The 27527-nt window shown below is 34.8% G+C and overlaps 1 protein-coding gene across 2 annotated transcripts in view; it reads left to right on the top strand.

The window, feature by feature from the left end:
- The first annotated feature begins 4078 nt into the window (after window positions 1-4078).
- Window positions 4079-27527, top strand: part of LOC149072974 (insulin-like peptide 5) — a 35911-nt gene continuing 12462 nt past the window's right edge. Inside the window, exons 1-2 of one of the 2 annotated variants that reach the window (XM_089246498.1) lie at window positions 4079-4219; window positions 21627-21837. In XM_089246498.1, coding sequence (XP_089102624.1) covers window positions 21633-21837 — 205 coding nt within the window. In that variant the 5' untranslated portion in view covers window positions 4079-4219; window positions 21627-21632. The remainder of the gene's footprint in view (window positions 4220-21626; window positions 21838-27527) is intronic. The other variant, XM_089246496.1, reaches the window with a different exon arrangement.

Raw genomic sequence — 27527 nt, 5'->3', positions numbered from 1 at the left:
TAGTTTGCCATACATTCTTAAAGTTATAAACCAAAATCTGAAGTCTATCACATGTATTTGTCTGATTACAATGTTTTATATACACGATATGTCAAATGAAATTTCAAAAACTTCACACGTGCATCAACAGATTTTGGTGTAACTCATGAGCATATTATACAATCCTTTAAATTTTAAATTTTGGTTCATAACCTGTACCATTACTAGCTGAATGTACTGTGAAAATAATAATACATTGAAACATTTCATTCATAAAATTGTTTGCAATCGCGTTTCGAATATTACATGAACATAGCTTAAAATTTGACATAAAAATTACTTTTTCATAGAAAATGGCATAAATAGGCCAAAATTTAATATTGTTTTCACCATTTTGAGACACTTTCTATCAAAAATTGTTGCTTTATATCAAAATTGTTCACTCCAGTACATTTTGTATAAAAGTGATAAGAAAGGCTGTCGGATAACTTAATCCAGTGGAGAGCCCATGAAAATTCTTACATTGGGATCCGAGGATCATTCGACTCTTTATTAATTCACCAAGGATACTGGCAAACCATTATTTTTAACCAGACTAAATGTATGGTATATATAGTTTTTAGTTTTTATGATTGCATTTGTAATTGGGTTGGTGTATTTTTGGAAATATATGGCATCCATATTTGTTATGGGCATCTTTTTCTCAGCCACCTCGTTGGGCATTTTACCTATTGTGGCCTTGTATTTGTATTTGCAATGTTGAGATATTGCAATATGAAATTAATTCCATGATGGATGCATGCTATAGTGCTTCCAAAACAATCATTTTAAATGTTGAATAAAGCCACGCACTTGCAAAGATGGCAATCTTTAATATTGGCTTCTTCTCATGATACATATTATTGCGGTGAAAACATTTCACAGGAAAATCAGTTTTCATTTTTTACCGTAGGAGAAATTAATTTCATCAAAAATTTAGAACGATTTATTACATTCGTATGATTTCGGCCACAAATTAAAAATTAATTCCAACTTTCAGATTCAGGAGGGGAATCCGAATATTCCTAATAGCATGGAATATTCCATACATTTAATAGCATGGAATATTCCATACATTTAATAGCATGGAATATTCCATACATTTAATAGCATGGAATATTCCATACATTTAATAGCATGGAATATTCCATACATTTAATAGCATGGAATATTCCATACATTTAATAGCATGGATTTGTTTTCACAAAATTGCTAGCCGCTTCGCCTTTCCTGAAATGGCGAAGTAAAAACTAAACTTTCAGTGGAGAGCGTCGATCAACTGAAATAATTTTTAATCAAAATAATTCTTTCAACAAAACAATGGTTTTGAAAAGTCAAGAAAAACCAACCGAGCCTGAAAATAACTACTGAAATACTCTAGTTTTATATTAATATTTTTAATTAATTTTTTGGGTTTTATTGTTTTTTTACACGTACCTCAATATCTATAATTGAAATAATTGACATTTTAATGTAATATTTCTAGTGGTTATAATGAAAAATGTGTCACTTTATTATTATTTTTTATTTTAACTGCAAATGGAAATATTGTTCGAATTAAATTTATCCCATGCATTGTTCTTGTTATAGAGCAGTGTTTCCCAAAGTGGGCAATATCGCCCCCGGTAGGCGATGGAATGGTCCAGGAGGGTGATAGAAGCTAAGGATTTAACATATGATCCTATGGGTTCACTTGAGTTGGGGGGCGATGGGAGGAAAAACTTTCTAACGAAGGGGGCGATGGAATAAAAAGTTAGGGAAACTGTTATAGAGAATCAGTTGCTATAGAAAATCACGTATTGGTAAAGTGATAGCCATCACAGCTGTTAAGGATGGTTTTCAATGGTTATCATTTTTCTATTATCCACAACTTACCCTCAATATGAACACTTATGGACATCTGATTGTCGTTTCTTCAATTAACGGCGCCATTTTTCTTTTCTTAATAAAATAGTTAGCCCGTAAGCTTATTAAATTTCCAAATGTTTTAGATTTTATTTTTTTACACACACAGACGGCGAAGCATGAGTGAAGGCTTTACACTGTCACGAACACCTAAGAAAAATGCTCAAATTTTTGGCAGGACTAAATACATATTTCTCGACATCATATTACGCAACCATTCACAACTAGGGCCGTCTAGCGAGGGTCCGGGGCCAAAATATTTTTTTAGCCTCCTTGAGCCCCTACTTTAAAAATATGGGGGGGGGGGGGTGGGGAAGAAGTCAACATCAAAAAGATATTCATATTACTGAATGTACAGAAAAGCTAAAAAACTGACAACTGAAAAATGAGTAAAAAACACTGAACAAAGTCTAATGAAAATTTCGAATTAATGAAAGAAATGTTTCCAGTAACAATAAAAATTTAGAATTTGTGAAAGAAATTATTTCAGACATTCGTCTATACAACTTCAAAAAACATTTTCACAAATTAATTTTTTTCACTATCTATTTGTCTATCTGAAAATAAAATTCCAGCTAGTATGCAGTATTATACAGGGTGATTCAAAAGTCAACGTACAAACTTTTAGGGGAGGTAGAAAACACAAAAACAAAACAGAATCACAACTTTTTTTTTTTTTTTTGCATAACTGTGGATAGTAAGAACTATGAGCACTTGTGAAACTTGACGTGCACACGTATTGTCCTCGTGTAAAATATCGCTAAATAAAGAGTTTTTCCCCCATCATCGGCTTGTCATTTCTGCATCTTCGTTTATCCTCCAGCTGATCAGGTTGGGGTTTCCAGTCATACATTCCTATGCGATTTTGTTTTGTTTTTGTGTTTTCTACCTCCCCTAAAAGTTTGTACGTTGAGTTTCGAATCACCCTGTAAAATCCGCACTGAAAAATTCCGATGTTTTTATACGTATAATAGGAGGATTATACGCATAAAAATATTGTAGTGAAAATTTAGAATTAACGAAAGAAATAATTCAAGAACTAACAAAAATTCAGAATTAAGAGAATAATTAATTTCGGAATCGAAAATAATTCAGAATTAATGAAAGTCTTCATTCAATAATTTGGAAGAACTTATTTGACTTGTGGCTTTGGGGCCCGTTTGCCCACCCGTTCAGACACGCCACCGTTTGTAACTAAAGACAGCCACGGCGTCTACGGCTACAGACTGTCAGTAGACCGCGTATGAAAAGTTCCAAAGTATCCTTCAAGGCAAGGCCGTAGCAAGAGGGGGAGAAACCCGCCCCTCCCCCCCCCAAGATGATGGAAAATTGCATATATATAGGGAATAACATGCTTAACTCTATTGTTCTGTCACTTTGGTTCCCTTCCCTCCTCCGAAATGAATATTTCTGGCAACGGCATTACTTCAAGGTATCAAGTCAAAAACTTCTGGCGAATCTTGGAAGTTTAACCGCGTGATTCCCGAAAGTAATCATCCTAATTTGATACCCTTGTTTACGAAAGCATTTCTCGGAAAATCATTTTATCCCCGTATAGATAGATATAGTCGACTAAAAAAAGGGATTTACTCAAAGTACTTACTTCTAGATCTTTAAGAAACGCAAAGAGCCTACAGTTTCGGAAGTAACAGAAAAGATCAAATCATCCAATCAAGACCAGACATGTCAGATGCAATGGAAAAAGACGCTATTTTTATATAAGATACCACATTTTTTTTTCATCCCTCTTACAGTTTTATATATTAAGATAAGTTCGGGAATCAGCTAAAGATCTCCTGAGACTGGCGGCATCAGCGCCAGCAACAGGTGCCGGATTTCAGCAGCAGGATTTTCAGGGAGCCAAGAACACGTGTTTTCTTAGAAAGGGCAGTTGAGCGACTAAAAATGAGGAGAAAACAGGAAAAAAAAATATATGTTTTTTTTTTTTAGTCGATGTTTCATGGATAGTCTTTTTGTATTGTCGAAGGCTAATAGTCTGGATATCGATCGATTGGAAGTTCGGGCTGTGGGCGAATGGAGAAATCCCTTTTTCCGATTGAATCTTGCTGATCCTTTCTCCCTCCAACTTCATATCTAGCGCCCCCTCCCCTGTAAATCTTGTTGAATATAAATAGAGGTTTCTGATTGGCTCAATGTCGGCGGGACTCTGATAGTCGAGAAATACCCTCTCATAACTCCTTTGTACCACAACTGAACAAGTCCATTCCATCGCAAGAAAACACTCCTCAACTTCGCAGACTTTTTTTAACCCCATCTTCAGTATCAGCTCTGTCAGGTATGTTCAATTTATAGTTTTTAAACTTGAAAAATTTTGAAACTTCAGGCTTATTAAACTTTTAATTTTCTTTAAATTTTTGAATATGCACTTCGAACTTTTCTGCGTCTAACTGCACTTGAATTTTTGTACTACCTCCACCACAAAAGTATTTTAATACGGTGAAACCCCAATATAATGATATTCTGCGGACCAAGAAAAAATTTCGTTGTAGAGGGATTATCGTTATATCGAAAGGTTATATTATCATCAAGTTCAACGAAATTTATATTCTGTTGTTGGCATCTTTTCTAAATCAGCGTTGTTAGTAACTCCAGAAAATGCGTTTTTAAGTGTATTATTCACCGCAAAAAATATTTAATCGATTCAGAAAAACCCCAGAATTAGTGAAAGAAATTATTTCAGACCTTCGTCTATACATTCCCAAAAAAAAATTTTCACAAATTAATTTTTTTTACTATTTATTTGTCTCTCGGAAAAACAAAACTCCAGTTCTCTAATATGCAGATAATGGGCACTGAGAAATTCTGATGTTTTTGGAGGTACAATAGGCGGATTATGAGCATAAAAATATAATTCAAGAACTAATAAAAATTTAGAATTAAGAAAAGAAGTAATTTCAGAATCGAAAATAATTCAGAATTAAAGACTTCGTCCAATAATTTGGAGGAGCTTATTTGACTTGTGGCCTTGTTTGCCCATCCGTTCAGACGCTACTGTTTCTAACTGAAGACTGCCACCGCGTCTACGGCTACAGACTGTCACTAGTCCGTAAGAAAAGTTTCAAAGTATCCTTCAAGGCAAGGCCGTAGCGGATGGGGGAACTAGGAGGCCCCCTCCACGAAATGGTGGAAAATGGCATATATATAGGGAATAACATGCTTAAGTCTATGGTTCTATTACTTTGGTCCCCATCCGAAGTAAATTTCTGACCATAGCTCTGCTTCAAGGCATCAGGTCAAAATCTTGATACCAGGTGTTTAACATAAGACTATTGGTGATTCTTCAAATAAGATTTGAAAAAATATCATTCAAGAGGAATTTATTGTTATATCGAATATCGTTGTAACGAGGTTTCACTGTATGTTTTAAATCTTTTACTTCTATGCTTCAAACCATGAAAAACATTTTTTTTTTAGATAACTACTACACTATAACACTACTGTCTTGAAACTATGCATGTTTCTTGGTACTTTAGTGTTTATAGAAACGTCCTCTCCACTTGTCAATACAAGATTCATCGAAAGACTGGTTATGTGTGGAGATGAAGATTACAAGGAAGAATTTGTCATTCACGAGCTATTAGTTGATTGTTGACGCCGTCCATGTACGGTGCCTTTCAACATATATATACGCCCCAAGGTTGAAATATTCTATCTGCTTCCAAAGCTTAGATGGTAGAGCACTTGTCCGGCAAGCGAGAGATCGGGGTTCGAGTCCCCGTGGGGGAAGTGATGAATTTTCTTCCTTGTAATCTTCATCTCCACAAATAACCAGTCTTTCGATGAATCTTGCACTTTAGTGGTGCATGCACCTCAAGCAATTTTATATGGTATAAACTATAAATAAATTCTGGTGATATTAAAAATTATTCAGCCATATAGAAACCAGAGAAGAGGAAATTAAAACAGCAAAATGACTATTCCTTATTTTTCATTTTCCAAATTTTTTGATAATACAAATAAAAGAAAAATACGGATTCGGCCTTAACGGAGACGTCAATAGTCAATCGACTTACCTAGAAATTTATTTTATTTATTTGATCAAAATTTATTTTTGAAAATATTCCATATATAAAATAATTATAACCAATAAATAAATCTTAAATAGTATGAAAGTATTCAGTCTTTTAGGAAAAATAATCAAGTGTCTGAAGTGAAAATAAAAAAAATTTAATGTTCTTTAACCCTCTATGGCTCACTCCCATGAAAACGTATTGAAAAATTTTTTTTTTAAGAAGTATGGATGCAAAATGGTGCTGTAAGCATATTTTCAATTGAAAAATACATCATTACAGCAGTTTAATTAATTAGAGTGGATCTTTTAATTAGCTAAAGTGGTTAACTGTGGTTAAAATATAGTTTGCCTTGATTTTAATGTTGTTTATAAACAGATAAAATCTTGCTTAGCAAAGTTGAATAGTTTTACCTTGAATTTTATTTTCAATTCCTCTAATTTTGGGCAATTTTATAAATCTCTGAACACGTAAAATTTTAGCATCTCTCACAAAAAAACACCAACAAGGAATCAACTCATTCTAGATTTTAAAAAAAGTATTGTATTTACATAGCCATATTTTTCATTGAAATGACACTAAAAGATATACTTTCTAAAATATCAACAAAAAAAATTCAGAAAAGAAATAGGTATATTATAGGATTTTTTTTGACCATATGTATTTGGTATGTATATTCAAATATACATGAGACCTAGAGGGTTAAAGAAAGGTGATTTTTCTCATAGAAAAAACAAACTAGATTCGAGTACCCTTAATAGAATTATTAATGCCAGTTAATACTAATTAAAAAATATGCATTCAAAATTTATTTAGTTTCTGGGAGAACTTTCGAATGTTAAAAAAGTTTATAATAATACAAATAAAAGAACAATACTGCAATAAACACCCTTGTGTTCAATTGATGTACTCAAAAGTTTATAAGTTTTATGTATTCAAAATCATTATTCACCAACTATATATTAATCGTTCCATGAATTTTAATTTCATAAATTTTTTGTCATGTTTTTCATTTTTAATTTCACATTATAATTTCTATAATCGATTTTTTTTGGATATAAAATAATTAGAATAATTCATTATAAATTGATTGTTCCCTGAATTGCAAGGCTAATAGTCATCGCGGCAGTTGTGGTATCAAATATTTCACCATATTATTCCACAAGTCCATATTATTTTTTCAAAGTATTCTGAGTGTTATGATTGGATTTTTCTCTATAAAAATGTATTTAAAAAGACCGAGAAAGTGTCAAAATGATCAAAAATACTCATTCTTCAAAAAATAATCTATTATTATCAACTATTTTTGATCAGTAACACTTATTATTTGGCTATATAACTAGCTACCAGAGAAGAAAAAATTAAAACTTCAATGACTTTCTCAATTTCAATTTTCAAAATTTTTCGATCATGCAAATGAAAGAAAAATACGGATTCAGTCTCAACAGATAAATTAATAGTTAATTGATTTAAAATTTATTCATGCGCTACTTATATTTAGAATCGTGTTATAATAACAGTCTTCGACATTAATTATTTCCATTAAAACCCATATTGTTTTCAATAAATATTATGTGATTCAATAAATATTATGATCTAATTCTTCACAATGAAAACCCATTCAATCATACGACGAAGAATCATGAAATGATCAAAAAATATATTTCTTTATATCCCATAATATTAATTATAAATGTTATTAATTCATGCAGCAGCAGTAGAAGAGAAAACTAAAATATCAATGAAAATTTATAAATTTTAATTGGATAGCAGTTTATAATAATGATGTTTTTCTTTTTGCATTTGAACTTGCTTTCAAATCAAATATAATCATACATTAGTTAGATATGCACATCTAAACTATCTATTCAATTATAGTTCGATAATGATTGATTGACGGAAATATTTGAATCGTTTTAGACCTAGGCAAAATATTAAGATTTGTATGGATCCAAATTATCGAGAATTTAATCTTTTAGGATGAAAGAAATCTACACTTTCTTAATATCACAAATTTTGATTGCAGAATTAATTTATACAGAAAGAGACAGTTATAAAATTTCTGGTATTGAATAATCCAATATATTACTCGAAATATAAGTTATAGTAGAGACTTTTCTTATATAATTATATAGTTAGGATTTTTTAGTGGTTTCTCTCAACATTTTTCTGAAAACCATCCGATAGTATATCTTTCATTATCGATTTTTATAATTGGAAATGATTCAGTAGTATAGCTCAAGTAACTACGATTATAAGTTACCCTATTCAAATGTGTTTGTCTTCGCGCGTTTCTTTAATGGATATAAGTTATACTTTTCTTCAGATAACTTTATCTATAATCGATGCTTACATATTCAAATTTCATCCGCGATATCAATTTACAATCATTTACCATGATGATGTGTTTTCTGCTGTTCCCGGAGCAACTGAAAGCAAAACTACTCTATCTCTGATTAATTTGAATAATTTAACGCCCTTTAATTATAAGATAAACTTTGGAGATGAATATTTCGGTTTAAATCTAGTTATTTATTCATGTTGGGCAGCAATAAACATTTGAAATGAAACTTATGAAAACATATCAATAAATCATGTTGGAAAATGATAAACAGCAGTAATTTGTGGCACTGAAAAATTCACAAAAATATTGAAAATAATTTCCAAAACTTCGTAAGTTTTCTTGAGTAAGATTTATAATTTTCGCTGGAATGTCATTGTTTCCAAAAATTTGAGTTTTCAAGACTTATATCATGTATTAGATACTTGTTCAACTGGTTATTTAGTGGAACTGGTAGTTTCTGTAACCGTGAAATGTTAATTCTTGATTTGTTATCAAAGTTAGGGTTGGATTCAGAATAGAACTGAATGACTGGATTCATTCACATATAAATGAAAAATCGTTTGCTTTGCAAAGATATCTTTAAAGATAAATCTGAGAAAAATTGAGTCGGCGAGAAGAAAAAGTACACATTCCATAAAAAATTGGGACATATTCTATGATATTTATGTTAATTTTTATCGTATAAAAACCAAAAATTATTTTTTCAGTCTATTCTACTCACTTGACGGTAAAAATTACCAATACAAATTTTTTCAATAAAAAAAGGTATTTGGTGTTGGGAATTAGCTTTTTTTCTCATTTCTCGAAAAAATTGAGTTCTATAAAATATCTTCCTTTTTCTTCTCACCGATTCAAAATTGATAAAAATGCATACACCATATCAAGCTTTAAACATCTCACCGATATTTGAAGGGTGAAAAAGGTAAACACACTGTAAGTGCCATAAAGGAAAATGTTAGAAAGTCGCAAGAAACTGTTTTTACAGCGTAGGGACGCTCAGATTTGCAATCTCTTTACACGCTCTTTTGAAACATTTGGAGCACTTTAACGTGAAAAACGGTGTGTTTGAATTTTTTTTTTTCAATTTAAAACTGTACCAACCTGAAAAGCAACTTAAAAGTAGGGCTGGGAATAGAATAAAATTTTTAACTGGTAAATCAAAATATTTTAATCGAATACTTTTAAATATCCCCTATATAGGGCGTATAGTATTTATTACTTTACTAACTAATACCCGGTGACGTTGCCCGCCCAGTAAAAAAATTATGTATCTATAGCTCATATTGGCCGGTATTTTCCAGGCTCATCTAAAAAAAGGGATTCAATAATGTTAAAAGTGACAATAAGATTTAATAGTATTTGAAAGTTCAAAAACTAATTTGTTTTCATTAATTATTTTGTAAGCAAAACAAATTTCTGCATCAAGTAAAAAAATAATAATTTTAATTAAAAATTTCAGGCAATCGCTTGTGGATACGCAATATTTTTTGTTATTGCGTAGATGTACAAATTTTTGGGATTACCAACACGCGACGTAACGCTGCCCGTGTGAAAAACAGGGCTGAAGTAGGTTGATACCTGCCAGTGCTAACGACTGTCCTTGCGCTTTGTTAATTGTCATGACCAAAGCTAAACGAATCAGGTAATCGCTTGAAAGTGAATGGCATTTCTTCAGTTATAATTGGGGTCCGTGGAATGAAGACGTCTTCTTTGGCACATTCAGTTAGAATCGTTGCTTCAATTATATAATTGTGCAATTTCTTCACGCAGAGTCCTGTGCTATTGCAGAGTCTCGGTGTCTCCAAATTTCTTCTAAGCGTTAAATAATTCTAAAGCATTATAGGTGCTTCGACTTTGAAGGTCAAGTTGTGTGGTGGCACACCCGGAATAGCCACAGAGTTCAGAAATTCTGCCGGATAGAGAACTGTCTGCGCTGTGTCTGTGACAGTGGCAACCGATTTGTAAGATTTGGATTCTCCTGGAAGAATTTTTAGGATTTTTCCGTTGATCTTGTTCACACTGTCACTTTTCGGTGCCAGAATCGCTCTCTCACAAAGCTACTCATGGTTTCGGTGATTTTTTTTAATGCTTGGAAAGACTTTGTCTGCAAGTTCTTGAACTGAGTTTAACAATTGGCGAAATCCATTTGGGAATGTAATCAGACCTGTGCTTGGGAATTCTTCCATTGCCAAGTTTGATCAACTGATGTGGAAATGATCGCAGTGTTGAGTCATTTTACAGTTGAACTCCCACGTTGGTGAATAATGGTAATTTTTTTTAAACTTCATGCCAGAGTGTTGATGATGTGAGGCAAGCATTGAAGCAGCACATAAGCTGGCGTTGAACGCGAAACAACAAGCAGAGTCCGACGAAAGTCTCCAGCTTACAAAACAACCACTTTTCCCATGAGCAGCTGATTTCCTTACAGATCTTTAAGTGTCATGTTGACAGCTTGTAGGGCACGTTTGTGAGATATTGTACACTCATCCCGAACTATGAGACTGTACTCTTGCAACATTTTTGCTGTTCCTGTTCCCTTGGCAATGTTGCAAACTGGAAATTCGTTATGGTTCAAGTCCAGTGGTAATTTGAAGGTTGCATGTGCCGTCCGACCTCTATTTAGTAGTATTTCGGCTATGTCAAGAGGCCACTGCTACTGCAATTTTCTTTTGTTGTCTCACTTTTGTCAAAAGTAAATTGATAAGGAACGTTTTTTGCTGAATACACTGATCACACCAACACTCTTGTACACACACACCAAAAGAAATACATTGATCAAAGTAACATTTGTACTCATAAATTAAGTTTGGGTATAGAACAAAAACCTATTTGACTCAATTATTTGTTAACCGATTTTTTTAAAATTCAAATTGCAATGGAAAACCCATTAAAATGCGCATCTTTTGTGTAGAAAAAATTTGGGAGAAAATTGTTGCATCTGATTGAAAACAAGGAAAAATGGTGAAAAAAAGGGGGATTTTTTTCGAGAAATTTATGCAATAAAAATTTTTTTTATAAAAATGTTTCTTTGGTGGGAATATACTTACAGCTCCTTCCACACATTAGCACGAAGAATCCTAAAAAAAATTTTGAGTGATACGATCAACAATGTGGATTTATATAAAGAGCAAACATACACACATACTTTCACATTTATATTATTTTATAATAATAATCTTATTAGGCAACTTTTTCTATCAATATATATATATAGATGCTATAAAAATTTTATTCATCTCTCTCACTCACCTATTCGCTTTAGATGTAAAAAATATTAGAGGAATTAAGAAATTAAGGCTCCACGCGCTTGAGGTGATGCTGAACATTTTTGTCAGATCCTGGAATTTCTTCAATAGGATCTTGACGTTTTTTTAGAAATTTAGAAAATCAATCATTTTAGGTTAGTCATTCATTTCAAAACTACATTCGATCTTCATATTATTACTTTTTTCCTTAGAAACTGCTCTCAAATGGTACAGAAGGAGGGGGGACTGATGTTTCCCGAATACAAAAAATACTGTTCACAATGAAGACAACAAATTTTGGTTTTGTCTTCTAAAACTGAAAAAATAACTGAAAAAAATCCCTTTGAAACTGATATCATCAGTAATTTTCGTTGAATCGACATGTATTTCTCCCATGTCGAAAAATTTGATCAAAATATTGATTCAAATATTTTTAAATATGGTCACTCGCACCTAAAGTGTTACATCTAAAAATATAATTTAAGACATTTATTGTATATTGTATATATTGTTTATAATTTTTATTAATTGCATTTTTAATTAAGTTGCTGTATTTTTGAAATATATGACATCCATATTTTTATGGGTATTTTATAGCCACCTCGTTGGGCATTTTGCCTGTCGTGGCGTTGTATTTGTATTTGTATTTAATCGGTTTCGTCAAACAAATAAAAATAAATTATAAAATTTTATTAAAAATTTTAATCTGATTAATCGAGTCGATTAACTCAACTAATATTTTGAACTGCCATTAGCAATTGATGGATTAACCGACTCGATTGATCGGACCAGCCTTACTTTAAAAAGTGAATATTAATGTGCATTATATGTATAAAAATACATACCTTTTGCCCACGATAATGTTAAAAATATCTCTTCATTTCAATTAATTTGCCTACACGTTTCGCCGTGATCCTCTTGCCCTGATGAAGCATTCTCGAATCTATCCGCAGGACGACAAAAGTGATTTTCATCTTTAGGATTGTATTTGCATAGTCTGTTTTAAACATCTCCACAAAAAGATATCCGAACTGATAAGATCTAAATATCTTGATGATTTAATACCGGGCTTACATCCCCATGGGACAGAGCCTGGGTAATGTCTGGTCCTACAGATATCTTAGTGGCCACAGGCGATTCGACAAAGTTTACGGAGTCCCATGTTATATAATTTTGGCGGCAATAAGCCTGAAATGAAACCATTCTTTTTCTTTCCGCACCACTATACAACGGTCGGTCCACCATTGCAAAAACAAAATAAATAATTCAATCCCAGATTCAATCGTACAATTTTAAATTGGACTCACTAACGTTTTTTATGTATGTGATTTTAATATATATAACACCGACCACAGCGTGTCATCAAAGTACAATTTACTGCACGTTTTCCCCAGCACTGTGGTCGCCCTCATCAGGACGAACTCATGCCGAACCCACTGCTCTTTAGCCCTTCGATTGAGGACAGATTAAATAACGGAAATAACAAAAGTACACGCACAAAATGGCTGCTATACATTGCACTGCGGTTGCAACGTCCAAGAGTAAAATAGAGATGGTAATCATGATTGCGGTGGGACTGTCTCATCGATGCTTCCCTTGCCGGATACAAGCAACAAAGTAGGAATGTTGGTACAGAAAATTTCAAGCAAAGAATGAGAAGTTATCATACAATGAAATCTTCAATTACTCCCCCTCCCCCCGATGTAGTACATACACCAGTTCTCCATAATCCTGCTTAGAAATTCTACTCGTATTTTGCCACGTGCGCTTTATTTATCTTCGGTTATTACGGTAAGTTTGCCGGGTAAAAAATGGCTTCATGCCTCATCAGTCTAAGTTATCTCGTCTAGCAGAGTTGAAGCGTGTGAATATATATATATCCAAGTTCCCTGAACTTTCATAATCGATAGAAATGTTGTAAATATCGATTTCGTTTCTTTTTTATGTTTTTTTTTTGGGGGTGGGGGCATAAAAAATTACTTTTTCGAAATTTTATTTTCTTCGTTTTTAACAGATAATCTTCGAGGAGAGTTTTCTTATCAATTCTATTGATATCGATATTTATAACACCAGACTTTTGTGATTTGGTTCAAGTACAGTCTAACTCAATTATATACAAATATATCCCGTATTTTCGCGTATTTTTAACCGTTCTGACTTTTTTTCCCATAAAAATGTCTCGTTTTTTTTTCCGTTTTTCAACGAAGTTTACTGGAATTTTTATTCTTTATTGAGATCAAGGACATGACGAAATCGGATCATATATAAAAGTTATTTTTACAATTTAAAAATTATATTATGATAATTCCGTGCTCAGATGGCAAAATGTTATGTCGTTTTTCCCCCTCGTGCCAGAAGCCTGAATGTGCAAATTTGCACTTTTTGGGTTTATTAGCTGGTTGGATCAGTTATTTTGATAAGTTTCGCCAGAAAGGCGAATGTTTAACCCCTATTGAAACGGATATTACAAAGCATTTTAGGGAAATGACGCTTATATAGTCATGGGTTATACATACATGGGTAGATTAAACATTCAAACATCCCATATTTTTGGAAATTTGCACATTTATGCTTCTGGCATGAGGGAGGATGACATATAAGTCACTTTTTAAAAATTTTCAAGATAGCAAATTGTAAATAACAATTTCTAAACTTGTGATTCTGTGGTTTTTTGACTTGTAACAATTTGCCTCCGTTGTTTTCTCATAAAGTGAAAGAGAAAGACATATATTTTGCCACCTCCTAAACATTAACGAACGAGACTCTGGAATTGATAAAAACTCAATTTTTTGGGAAAAGTGACTTATATCATTTTACCATCTGAGCACATACCGTAATTATTCATATTGGATGACTCTAGAAAATTTATGTTTTTGACCATACATTTTTATAAATGAAAAAAATATTGTTCTAGTGTTAATTAGTGAAAAATTAGTCCATTTTTTCGGAACACCCTGTATGTTGATTTTTGAAACTCAACACAATGACTTAGGATTTTAATTTTTGCACCAAATGGTTCCTAACGACAAATTAAAAGAATCAAGGGCGTGAAATTTTCAAATTTTGGAAAACAGAGCTGGTGATAAAATTTCCAACCGACACAATTTTTTGTACTCTTCAATGTATCGTAATTTGCGGTAAATAAGCTGTTGGTATGCATAATCCACACTAAAAAATTACCGAAAGAAAATGAAGTTTTGTGTAGAAACACCACTGCTTTTTAGCAAGGTTCTGCTTCGTATGAACTGCACGTAATTTTCATTCATGAACGAAAACAAACACCAATATCAAAATGAAATTGAATTTTGTGCATTTAACTTAGTTTTCTTTGAGAATTTCATAATATATTAAACGACATTATACATTATCCATAAGTGTAAGTTTGATTTTTAAGCTGTATTAAAAAATAAGTGCATAAAACATTTCTCATAAGAATTGATTAGAATTCCTTTGAAGTCATAACATCGGAGGAAAAAAATTGTATAGACCACGGATTTGAATTAGCCCCAAGAGACTACAAACTAACTAACTTTTAACCCTTCAGAGGCATAACAGAAATCACATAACCCCTTATAAAACGCCATAACTTTTTAAATTAAGTAGGCTCTCTTCTGATTTTCAGCAAATGCAAAGTACGGAATATAGGGGAAAATGTTTCATTGTCAAATCAATTTTACCAATATCTGGGCTTGTCAATGCTAAAATAAGAGATTTTTAAGGAGGCGAAATATCTCGTGTTTTATCCGTATGATCCACAGACTTGAATTTGCCGCAAGACCTAAAAATTAGCTTTTAAAAAGCCGTTGATTTGAATCAGCCACAAAATCCCAAAAATTAACTTTTAAAGCTATATATGCCGTGGATTAGAATTAGACGCAATGTCCTAAAAATTAGCTTTTAAAAAGTCTTGGATTTGAACTCTCCGCGAGAGACTAAAAATTAACTTTTAAAGTTATATAAGCCACGGCTTTATTACGGGAAATTGCGATAACAACAACCGAGTTTGACAGTATATTATCATGGCCACGATAAATAAATACGCGGAAATGTTATAAATATAGTACTTCATCAGTAGGGTTCCGTACATTTTACGAGCTATTCCTCCATATAAACAAATAACTGTATAACATATATTACGAATTACACAAATACAACATAACATCATTGAATTAAGCAAATAACATTTCTATAAAGAGAGTTCCGAAGCGCACACACGTGCCGTTAAAAATCTCAATCTACCAATCATTCAACGTGTGATCAATGAAGAGACTAATATCATGTCTGTGAGATTTTCATCGAAAATTGTCTGGGAAGTCTTTCATAACCAGAGACCATGAAATTGAATCTCCCGTGCGTTTTGTTCGAACTAAATTCCTCAATAGTGAAAAGGTCTGACAAAGAAAAAGAGGAATGCAAATAATGTATATTCCAATTTTCAATCCCTAATCAGTCAGCTTGAAGGAAAACTTTTGACGTCTCTCCCTTTCTCTGTTAAAATTACAAACTCCCTCGGGCAGTGAAGATCTCGCGATACATTCATTATTTTATCAATCAATTTGATGTTAACGTATTTGATTCCCATTGGTTAGATGAATAACATCATTTGACGGATTGGTTAGATGAATAAGTCAAATGAATAAAATCATTTGACAAAAAATGGAGAAGAAAATTATCTCATTTATTTCACTTTCTCTCCTAATGTGTCTTTTACTTTATTTTATTTTTCTGTTAGTGATAGATCAATACGCGCCCTCCGTTTCAATTACAACTTACTTTCTATTCTAACTTCTCTCAAGTTAATTTAACATTTAAATCTGTGTCTCGACTCTAAAACTTTTGTATTGGAAACATTTATAAATGTTTAAACACAAAAGTGCGAACACTTTAAAATCACTATGGCGAGTGTTTTGATCGCTTTGGGAATTGTCAATTATTGGCAATGCTATGCCCTAACTCATTCGGCTGTTGCTACCCTTTCAAAGACACAAATTGATTGGCTTTGCGTGAGCTTTTTAAAACTCCATTGGTACCAGTGATCAAATTTATCTCAGTGTACCAGTGTATTATTCCAAGTCTTCTTTTCATTAATACGTGTATATCGGATGTTTTATATTGAATCATTAACTATCTTTATTCATGTTTTGAGTCCAGTAGAAATTCTCAATTTGTGATTTTCTTGATACAGTTTGTTTCGATTGGAAACCCAGGAAAAATATTTTTACACATTTCTCTATTACTGTGTATTATCATATAGTTAAACCCCGTTATAAGATTTGATGAAACTGAATTTAAAATTAAAGGGAAACGTTATAACGAGTTTTGAGTTATGCAGGGGTCCTACAAGGTTGATATGGCTTTAGCTTTAAATTTTTACACCATAAATTTACTAGAAAATCAATGTGTTAGAGACCTCAGAAATCTTTATCTAGAGCTCTACTACGAGATGAAACGTTCATATTACGCATGTTGTAAAATATACGCGATTGATTTACGTATTTAAATAACCATACCTATACTCATTGATGAAATTTCATTAAGATGAACTTAATATATACTGTGAGAGAGAGAGAGACACTATAACATAACTACATGTATATAGGTTTAATATATTCATGGTTAAAGACATTTGCATTGAACGATTACGGTTGTATTGCCTGTTATTATATTTTTAATTCATTCTTTGTGGCATAACACATATTGTTTTCCAAAAAACTTACCGTATTAATGCAAAAATCAAATTTGACTTAAAAAAACAAATTCAATTTCCAAGAGATAAAAAGTGTTCAAATTTCAAAAATATTAGACTTCAACAATATATACTTCACCTTGTCATTTCGTTTTTCAACGGTATTACGTACCGATCCGATACCACGGTACTGTATTGCATCAAGACTATATAGATTGGATCATTCTACAAAAGTCATAGTCCGTTCAACAACTGATTTTTTGTCTCAAAAACAGAAGACAGAAATCAATCAAAATTGTAAAGCTCTCTCGATCTCATAGGATCATCTATAGTTCCTTCAGAATCACTCTAGAAGACAAAATCCATATGTTTTTAACAATCAGAAAAAATTGCAAAAGAGATCAAGACTCCTAAATTTCTAGACCTGGAATACGTCTAGAGAAAAAATAGAGTTATACAGTATATCTGACGATTTCTTTTTATACCTCAGATTTCAACATTCGAATTCATTCGTAAGACTTACGTGTTTTTTGATTTCTATATATACTTGTAACGATAACAACATCACAATAGAGACCAACCATGGAGAGATTCAGATCAATAGATAATCCAGAGAAAAGGACTCGATACGAAGCTATAAACCCCTATGGCAATAATGAGTATAACAAGAATAGTATCCAAATTGCAACAAGGAAAAGTTACAATAAAAGTGCAGCGTCCATTTATTGCCGCCATTTTATTCATGGTGAGATTTCGGCGCCCTGAAAACGAAATCGTGAATCATTATCTTTTCTTTGGCCTTTACACCCACCAGCAGCGCAAAAAAGAAAAACGGATAACAAACCAATAAATCCTTCGTTGTAGACTGATTATCAGGCGTATTTTATTTCAATGTAGCCTACCCACTATTCCTGACCAACGAAAGTCTATAATAATAATAATATTTACAATAGATCTATATATTAATTTATTTGTGCGTCGTGGTCTGGCAATAGTGGGCGTCATGGCTTATATTTTTTTTTCTCCTGCTATTTTAGCTTCGTCGATAACGTAACTATTTACACAATCAAGTATTATGCAGTGAAACTTCTCTTTTTTTACGGACGCCAACGGGACAAAAAAAATCGGCCGTAAAAGAAGGGTGACCGTTAAGAGGGGTCTTACCGTATAATAGTATGGTTTATTTTTCTCTTATTTTTATACGTGGGTCACTTAAAACAGCTTTACCTTAAATATACTGTCATATCATCACACAAATTCGCATAGGTTAAAAATCTGCAACATGATTGCACTTTTTTCATTTTTCAAAAACCGTATTTTGAAACATTCTGTAGCTTCTCGACTTGCCACTTTCTCAAAATGTCATTCACCCCATCAAACGCCGTTTTCACATCTGCAAACCATTTGGTATGAATGTGCCCTCTAGATTCGAGAAGAAAAAAGAATGTCGCACAGGTCTAGACAGTAGACTGGATGAGACAACAATTGAGTGCTTGAACACAAGGCTTGAGTTATCAAGAAAGACTTGATCTCTTGAATATGTTTAAACTGGAGGAACACAAGTGTCGGTGGATATGATCAGTGTTTACAATTTTCAACGGGATCGATAGGATTTACCATGAGTTATTAATACACTGTGAATCATCTCATCTACTCCGACGAAGGGGCACAAGTATCTTTGAGTAAGAGACAACTCCAGGTTGTGGTGTCGCAGAGGGTTTTTCTCTAAAGGGTTGTTAATAAATGGAATAGCTTACCTCCGTGCAGCAAATTTTAGTAATTAGTTGTCGATAACATCAACTTAGAACGGAATTAAGGTAGGTAACAAAATTTTAATAGCCCCGCAGTTGTCCAAGTTATAAATCCGCCTCTGGATCTAATGTCCATGTTCTGCTGAATCTCCTAGTGGTCCACGCAATATATTCGATTTCCATTAATAAACATAGTCACAAGGAAAGAATCTCTTTTTCTGGATATTATGCCGAGGTGAAGTCGGAAAGAAAATCGTGACGCCACAGTCCGTGAAATAAGGAAAGTAAGGTCGGGTCTCTAGTGGTGTATATGGTACCGCATTTATACCCGGTTTGCAGTCTACACCGGGATTCGGTTTTTGGCAGAGACCAGGAGACTTCTCTTTCCGAGTTCTCACCTCGGTATAATATCCCGAAAAAAACGTCTCTTTCTTGATATATTAACTTGAGTAAAAATCATCTCTAAACATAGTAACAGCTTGCGTGTTTTCGACAACTACACCCTCAGCAGGTCGTAGCACCTTGAGCATGTGTCATCTTCTAGATTTGATCATTCATGATGTAATTCTTAGTACAGTAAAATCCCTCTTTTGCTAACACCGGCGTGACACACAAAAAAAAACGTCCGTAAAAGAGGGGTTACCATATTTGGGGAGGAGTTGTTAACGAGGAGCTTTAAACTCGATTGTTTTTTGGCCGCAAAAGAGGGGTGACCGTTAAGAGAGGTTTCCCTGTACTGGTTTCCAACTATTGCTGTGATAGATGAAGTGACATAAAAAGCATTCGGAATGAAAAAAAAAAACAAAGGGAAAAAAAAGTTTCTAAAGCCTCCCAAAATTCATGTCCTAACATGCCTCGTAATCACAATAATCTTAATACCGCCATCTAATAGAGGTGTCTTATAAGTTTCAACTAACCATATGAAAGAATAAGTACAGTAAAACCTCTCTTTTGCGGTCACCGATGGGACAAAAAAATTCATCCGTAAAAGAGATGTGACCGTTAATCAGGGGTTTGAGATGCATACTTTCATTATACAAGGGGAAATTATAATGTGGCCTTAAAAGAGGGTAGACCGCATCTGAGGGGTGTCCGTTAAAAGGTTTTACTGTACTCATAGGTACAATCATACCAGGTATTAGTATAGGTACGAAAGAATAGGTACGAGTGGCGGATATATAGGATTTCCTAACAATTTCTTATCTATAAAATTATCGAATAAATTTTTTTAACTTATATATACACTTAACTTAAAAGGAAAGTATATTTAAAAACTTTTCCAAAAAATAATAATAATACACGTAAGGACTTTTTCTTGGAAAAGGATTTCTATGATGATGTTTTGCTTGTAGAGTTTCTTTCGAACTATTGTTTTTCTCTTTTGTTTCCACAAAAAAAACTTTTTGAAATCATAGTGTTAGAAATATTTTCTTTTACCTCTATAAATTGTATAAAAGAAAAACACACAAAGCATGATATACAGGATAATTCTAAATTCATGGGGCAAACTTTAAGAGTTGATAATGAGACACCTAAACAAGCATATTTTGGTCATAGAATGTGTGGTCGAATCGCTATAGAAACGGCCGTAGAGGTTGTTTTTAGAGAGTATTCTCAACAGCACTTCATCAAAAACAAATATCCCATTTTTCCGACGGATTTACTGTGATGTGCGCTTTCAACCATTTCAGGGTGCATATGCACCTTCAGATTGGATTGGAGTTGTTTTTCATTGGTGCAAGGACCATTAAGGTTATGCTGCGCAAAACAATGATCAAGCGGTATAATGACTGGTGGTAGAATTTGCGTTACCCAGGTTGCACCATGAGAAGGCCTACCCCATTACAATATCATGTATATACATATATTGTTTGTAATTTCATTTTTAGTTGTGTATTTGAAATATATGACTTCCATATTTGTTATGGGCATCTTTTTCTCAGCACACCTCGTTGGGCATTTTTCCCGTTGTGGCGTTGTATTTGTATTTGTATAATACTCCGCACCCTCGAATGGTTGATTGCACTTATTGCAGCAAATCCATCAGAAATATATGATATTTGCTTTTGGTGAAGTGCTGTTGCGCACTCTCTAAAAAGAACCTCTACCGCCTTTGCTAGTGCGAACCGATCACACATTCTATGACCAAAAATGCTTGTTTAGGAGCCTTATATCACATCTCAAAGTTTGTCTCATGAATTTAGAGTCACCCTGTGTTACGCTGGAATTGAAATTGATGTTAAGCTGGGTTTTCCTAGGAGCAGGTTTCTACAGCACACGCAGCGTGAAAACGCCGATTGGTCAAAAAGCTTGAATTTCAGGTTTTTAACCAATCAGCGTTTTCACGGCGCAAATGTTCTACTCCTAAGAAAACCCGGCTTTAATAACTTTTTTTTTTCATCATCACTAGTGTTAATACAGTATTAAATGCTATAAATTTTATAATGTAAATATATATAAATAAAAAAATATAAAAAAATAAAATAGAAAAAATTATAAAATGCTATACATTTTTAGTATAGAAGGGCTCGTGAAAAATCTGGCTTAGGGGCCCACCAAAAATCCCAACCTAGGGGCTCTGCTCCAGGATATGGGGGCCATTGTATTAACACCATTTATTTACAAATTTTATATAATTTCTCTCAGGACAGCATGAAGACTTGGATATTGGCATACTGTATATGCATGTGCATCCTAATGACTGCATGCAAGGCTATGCCGAATCAACTTTACAGCCGAACTCGACGAGCTAGACTTTGCGGTAATCAGCTCGCAGAAGCATTGGCTATGGTATGCGAATCTGTCTATTACACGCCGAGGGAGAAGAGATCTGTACCGATGCCAGTGGCAATGAAAGGTATTTTAAATCAATAATTCATGGCATTTTTAACTTATTTAATTCATTCGAATTAAAATCAAGAAAATGGATTCTAATTATAGTATGGTATTTGAATGGAAAAAAGATTACAAACTTATTTTCTAGTTTACTATTTTAACAAAAGTGATACATTGATTATAGTATCAAAGGTATGGTTGCCGTTAGGTTTTGAAACAGCTCGTGCTAGTCAGTAAGGACTGTTGTTTTCCCCACCCTCAAAATAAATACCCCAAAAGTCTTCACAGATTCCTATACTAGAAATTAATTTATTTTCTTGCTGAAGATTTCTTTCTTGTTTCGAAGTGATGGAGTAACAGCTATAAAAGAAATTGTTCCCAGTGGACATTTACCAATTACCTAGACAGCCACCGAGAGTTCGGCCTCTTAAATTTTACGAAACCACTTCATTTCTTTCTTTTCTAGAACAATTGTTATGCAAGAGTGGAAAAAATGAAATAGATGGCCATAATATAGACACAAATTTTAAAGCAAACAGTTAAATTCGGTTATAACGACCCCGGATATAGCGACGATCATCGATTCGCCCTGTCGATTCCAATAGAGGATATTGTTGATGAACCTCAGTTTTAACGTCAATGAAACGAAATTTCATTGACTATAACAATAAATATTTCAAGATTATATATTGCTTTCGTTTTTGTAGTTCCCCCGAAAAAAAATTCTTGAAATTTTAGTTCAACACAAGTAATGAAATGTTTGTCTGCTTTTCCTATTGATAACCATAAAAATTATACCCAGGATTCCTTGCTCGACCAATGCTCAGTTTTATCTATTCCTAGAACCCTGGATCCCCAAAGAATCTCTACCCCCCCCCCCCCACAGAATCTCTCTCGAGTGCAACGTGGGCCTTATGAAAATGAGACTTTGTTAAACTTTTCGAGAGTAAGCATGTAAAATGGCGGAAAGGCATTTCTAGCCTCAGAAAAATCACTTCGCCCGGGAGCTATGATGCTCTTAAGACGGCCCTAGCCCATATCATGCTCTAAGTAACAGTGGCATCTTAACGCATGGGCCCACGTTGGTGTGGCCCGAGGGCTTCAAGTGCAGAAGGGACCTCATAAAAATGAGACCTGGTTAGAATTTTCGAGTGTGAGCTAGTAAAATATAGCATGCATTTCAAGCCTTGGGGGCCTAAAAAGAATCAGATTCCCGTGATGCTCTTGAGACGGCCCTGATGAGTATCTCTCTAAAGATCGGGATCCTTAACTCTCTGTTTAATCCAAGCATTTATAATCTTTTTAAGCTTGGGTTTGAATGGCTTTCTGGAAATCCCTTAAATCTTCAAGATTCAATCTGAGTAAAAACACTTGTCGCTTTTATCATCAATTCAAAGTACAGGAAAGGAAAAAAGTCCGTAGAAAATTTAAAAATGCATAAAAACCGGCAAATTAACCGAAATAAAAAACGGTTTGCAGGGTTAACATCGCTAGGTCACGGGAATTTTTTAAGACAGGAAAAAAAACAGCCGATAGGTGGAACTATTTGTACACAAGTCAAAGAAAAGACACGTAAATAATGAACAGAATGCCTCCAAATCGTTTATTACAGCAGTATGTGTTCCACATGCCCACCACCACGGGGGATGACACATTGCAGGCGAGTAACAAATCCAGCAACGGCAGAGTGTAGCAGGTCCGGATGTATACATGACACCTCTCGCCGGATCGCATTTTTCAATTTCGACTGATTGGATGGACTGGATCGATACACCCGGGATTTCAAATATCCCCATAACCAGAAGGTCTGCCGGTGTCAAATCTGGAGACCGAGGAGGCCATGGGAACCTGCAAGGCCTGCTAATGATTATGTCTTCCCCGAACGTTTGTATCAGGAATGCCTTGATCAGAGTAGCAGTGTGACTAGTTGCTCCATCTTGCATAAACGTGACGGTAGAAAGCGCATCTCTCTCACGGACACATGACACGATTTTCTTGCGCAGAAGCGTTAATTAACATACACCGTAGCCGTTTTCTACCCATTTACTGGGCACTGTGTTTCAAAGAAGAAGTAAGGATCGTGTAAGAGAGCCGGACGACCATGTTTAAGGAAGGCACGTTCGCCGCGTGTTGCAGCCGAAATGGAAGCGTTAGCGTCCGAATTAGCTGCAAGGACCAGCAGTGCTCGTGAAGCAGCCAGACGCTTGGACTTACGACCATCCTCGATACGCAATATTCTTCATGGAATCCTTGATCTGTACCCATACAGATTGCAGTCGTGCCATGAACTTTTACCAGCGGATACCGCACAGAGGGAAGCATTTGCGAGGTGGGCTTTCTCCAAAACGAACAGAATCCCACTAGGGTTTTTAATATCTTGTGGATAGATGAAGCTCATTTTTCGCTTCATGACGACATTAATACCCATAACTGTCGCATCTGGGCGACGTCTAATCCACGTGAGTACACACAGAAACCATTGCATTCCCCAAAAGTGACAGTGTGGTGTGGGTTCACAGTTTCGTTTATCATAGGACCCTTCTTCTTTGAAACGCAGTGCCCAGTAAATGGGTGAAAAATGGCTACAGTGTGTGAATGCACAGCGTTATTTAACGTTTCTCCGCGAGAAGGTCGTGCCATGTTTACATGAAAGAGATGCGCTTTCTACAGTCACGTTTATGCAAGATTGAGCAACTAGTCACACTGCTACTCTGATCAAGGCATTCCTGATACAGACATTAGGGGAAGACAAAATCATTAGCAGGAGTTGCAGGTTCCCATGGCCTCCTCGGTCTCCAGATTTGACACCGGCAGACTTCTGATTATAGGGATATTTGAAATCCTGGGTGTATCGATCCAGTCCATCCAATCTGTCGAAATTAAAAAATGCGATCCGCTGAGAGGTGTTATGTATACATCCGGACCTGCTGCACTCTGCCGTTGCTGGATTTGTTACTCGCCTGCGGTGGTGGTCACGTGGAACACATACTGCTGCAATAAACGATTTGGAGGCATTCTGTTGGTTATTTGAGTATCTTTTCTTTGACTTGTGTACATCAGCGCCACCTATCGGGGTTTTTTTTCATGTCTTAAAAAAATTCCTGTGACCTAGCAATGCTAACCCTGTAAATCGTTTTTTATTTCGGTTGTTTTTCCGGTTTTTATGAATTTTTAAAGTTTCTACGGACTTTTTGACTTTTCCCTGTAGTTCAAATGTTAGTGATGAATATTCTAAATCACTCCCTGTGGATTTCTTTGCCTATATAAGCTATAGTCCAGGGCTTTCTCCGAAATAAGAAGTAAAGACGCACGCCTCCCTAGAAAACTTGAGGTCATTAATTTGATTCCTAAAATGGATTTGATACCAGTTTAATGTCATTATACAAGGTGTATAAGTAACAAGGCGTATGGCCCCCACACCCTGAAGCAGGGCCCCTAGGCTGGGATCTTTTATGGACCCCCCAACCAGACTTTCACGGGGCCCCCTTTGTGATGAATTTATAGAGTGAAAAAACAAAAAAGTGATTAAAATCCTCCCAGGCCCCAGGGCTGGAGCCTTGTCAGTCCACCCGCTGTGAGGGCCATGAACCGATGATCCTAGACGCTTACTTCCAGTTAGAAAAAGTATCCAAATAACGTACAGCAAATCAGGTGTGCGATTCATGTTGCAAGGGGTTGTATAGTTATAATAAAAAAATTAACTTTTTATACAGTCCCCGCGTGCCCAAAAACCCAATTAGAAAGTTGCTGCCCTGTCTCTCTTGATGCCAACTAAAAAATTCCACGTTTCTAAGTGCAATATTCACTATCCAGTTCCCCCCCCCCAACTTTTCTTCTTTATTTTTTAATTAAAATATCTCAGTGAATATTGCACTTAGATACGTAGAATTTTTTTAGTTGGCATCAAAAATAAGATTCAATGAATTTATGACAATGAAAAATACAAATTTCTTGTAATTGATGATACGGTGGTGTCATAGTCTATTTGCAAGAGTCACAAATGCAATGTTCCTAATCCGCCTCAAAACCGTCAAGGTTGGCCAGCACTTCCTAGAGATAGAAGGCCTCCACACGGGTTGTCATAAACGTCATTGAGGCTACCTACCAAGTTTGCCATATTTTGAAACACAGCATCCTATTTCGTTTCTTCTTATTTTAGCGTAGAATCTTCCTGATTGGCTCCCAAATACCGCATAGTGATTGGATGTGGGACATATAAATCGCCAATTCTGAGCCCGATCCTTTCTTTTCCGCACAACGGTGATACTGGCACGAGCAGAGAATTTTTTCCCTGAATATTCTGAGGGAAAATGGACTACTTACTGACGTCACAAGCAGCGTGCGGAGGCCTTCTATCTCTAGGAGGTGCTGAGTGGGCCCACAGAGAGCACACTCATTATTTCTAGATACCTATCCTGTTTTATCTTACTAAACTTTCCATTTTGAAGAAATATTCAAGCACAACTTAGATAATACATATAGTATTTCGTATTATCCGACACATCATCTGTGAAAAAATAGCGTTCCCTCTAACCGGAGAAAATCACACTTAAAAATTACACAGCACAATAAAATAAAGCACTTATGATGTATATAAGTCTGATCGCCTGGCAGTCGAGTGGTTAGGGCGATAGCCTCTCACTGTGCAGGTCTGGGTTCGAATCCCGGTTCAGGATTGGATGTCTACTAACACACCAACGAATTCCCTGCGCGGATCATGCTGAGCCCTTGGGAATACGTGAGAAAAAAATTGTGCTTAGTCTCTCAAATTCATGGCACATTTCCAATAATTAATAAACTCCTTTGTAAACTTGACTGAGTAAATTTCAGGAAGTAGAAAAAAAAGTGTGTGTCCTTCTATAGCGCAGCCGTGGTAATAACCGAGCGACACTGACTCTCTAGCATTAGGAGGGTCATTTTCAAGTGTTCCGTTTGGCGGCCATGCCTGAAAGCTGAGAAAACCCGTCATTTCATATTACCCGACTATTCCATAATACCCGAATGTACAACTGTGTGCCTACTTTATACCTTCTTCACTATTTAATATTGACCGTTACCACTTTATTGATAATTTTTGTCACACCATGGTCATTTTCTGCACACGAGGGCTAATTAGACCGAGACCTATAATTTATTGCCGATTCCGAACGGCACCTTCTTTTCATACTCACCGAGAGATAGGTACACTAACTCCTCGATGTGAGACTCACTGCGGTAGCAATCTTTTTCTGTGGTCATATCACCGTTTCTGCTGTACCCCTGTGTCAGGAAATTTTCTGACAAGGACCAACCGGGTATTGAACTCGCGACACCTCTAAACATCCTTTGGTCCTTTAGGCGAGTATCTTATCAACCTAGACCATCGCGCCCGTTAATATTTTATTCTTTAATTTAAAAAAAACCATTGTTGTTTTTGTTTTCAAAGGGATAAACCAGTGGTTCTCAAACTTTTTTCACCCGCGGCTGCCTTGCCCAGTTCATGAATCATCTGAGGCTCCCCAGATTAGTTTGGTAGATAATTTTCCCATATAAAAGAACCACTTCATAGCATAAATAGGCACACAAATCAATATTTCCAGCTCACCGCGACGCTACTCACAGAGGTTGGCGACGCACACTTTGAGAAACACTGGGATAAACTCTTCATGTAAAAAAGTAACTTCTTTTTTGTAGCAACAATTCGTTTTGTTACGTAAAACGCAAAGTTATACC

The sequence above is a fragment of the Pholcus phalangioides genome, unplaced genomic scaffold (genome assembly GCF_987345545.1).
Source record: "Pholcus phalangioides strain wild (caught in Gottingen) unplaced genomic scaffold, Ppha-v1.0 ptg000017l_1, whole genome shotgun sequence".
Lineage (NCBI taxonomy): Eukaryota > Metazoa > Arthropoda > Arachnida > Araneae > Pholcidae > Pholcus > Pholcus phalangioides.
The sequence above is the reverse complement of the archived record's forward strand: the minus strand, read 5'-3'. Positions and strand labels throughout refer to the sequence as shown.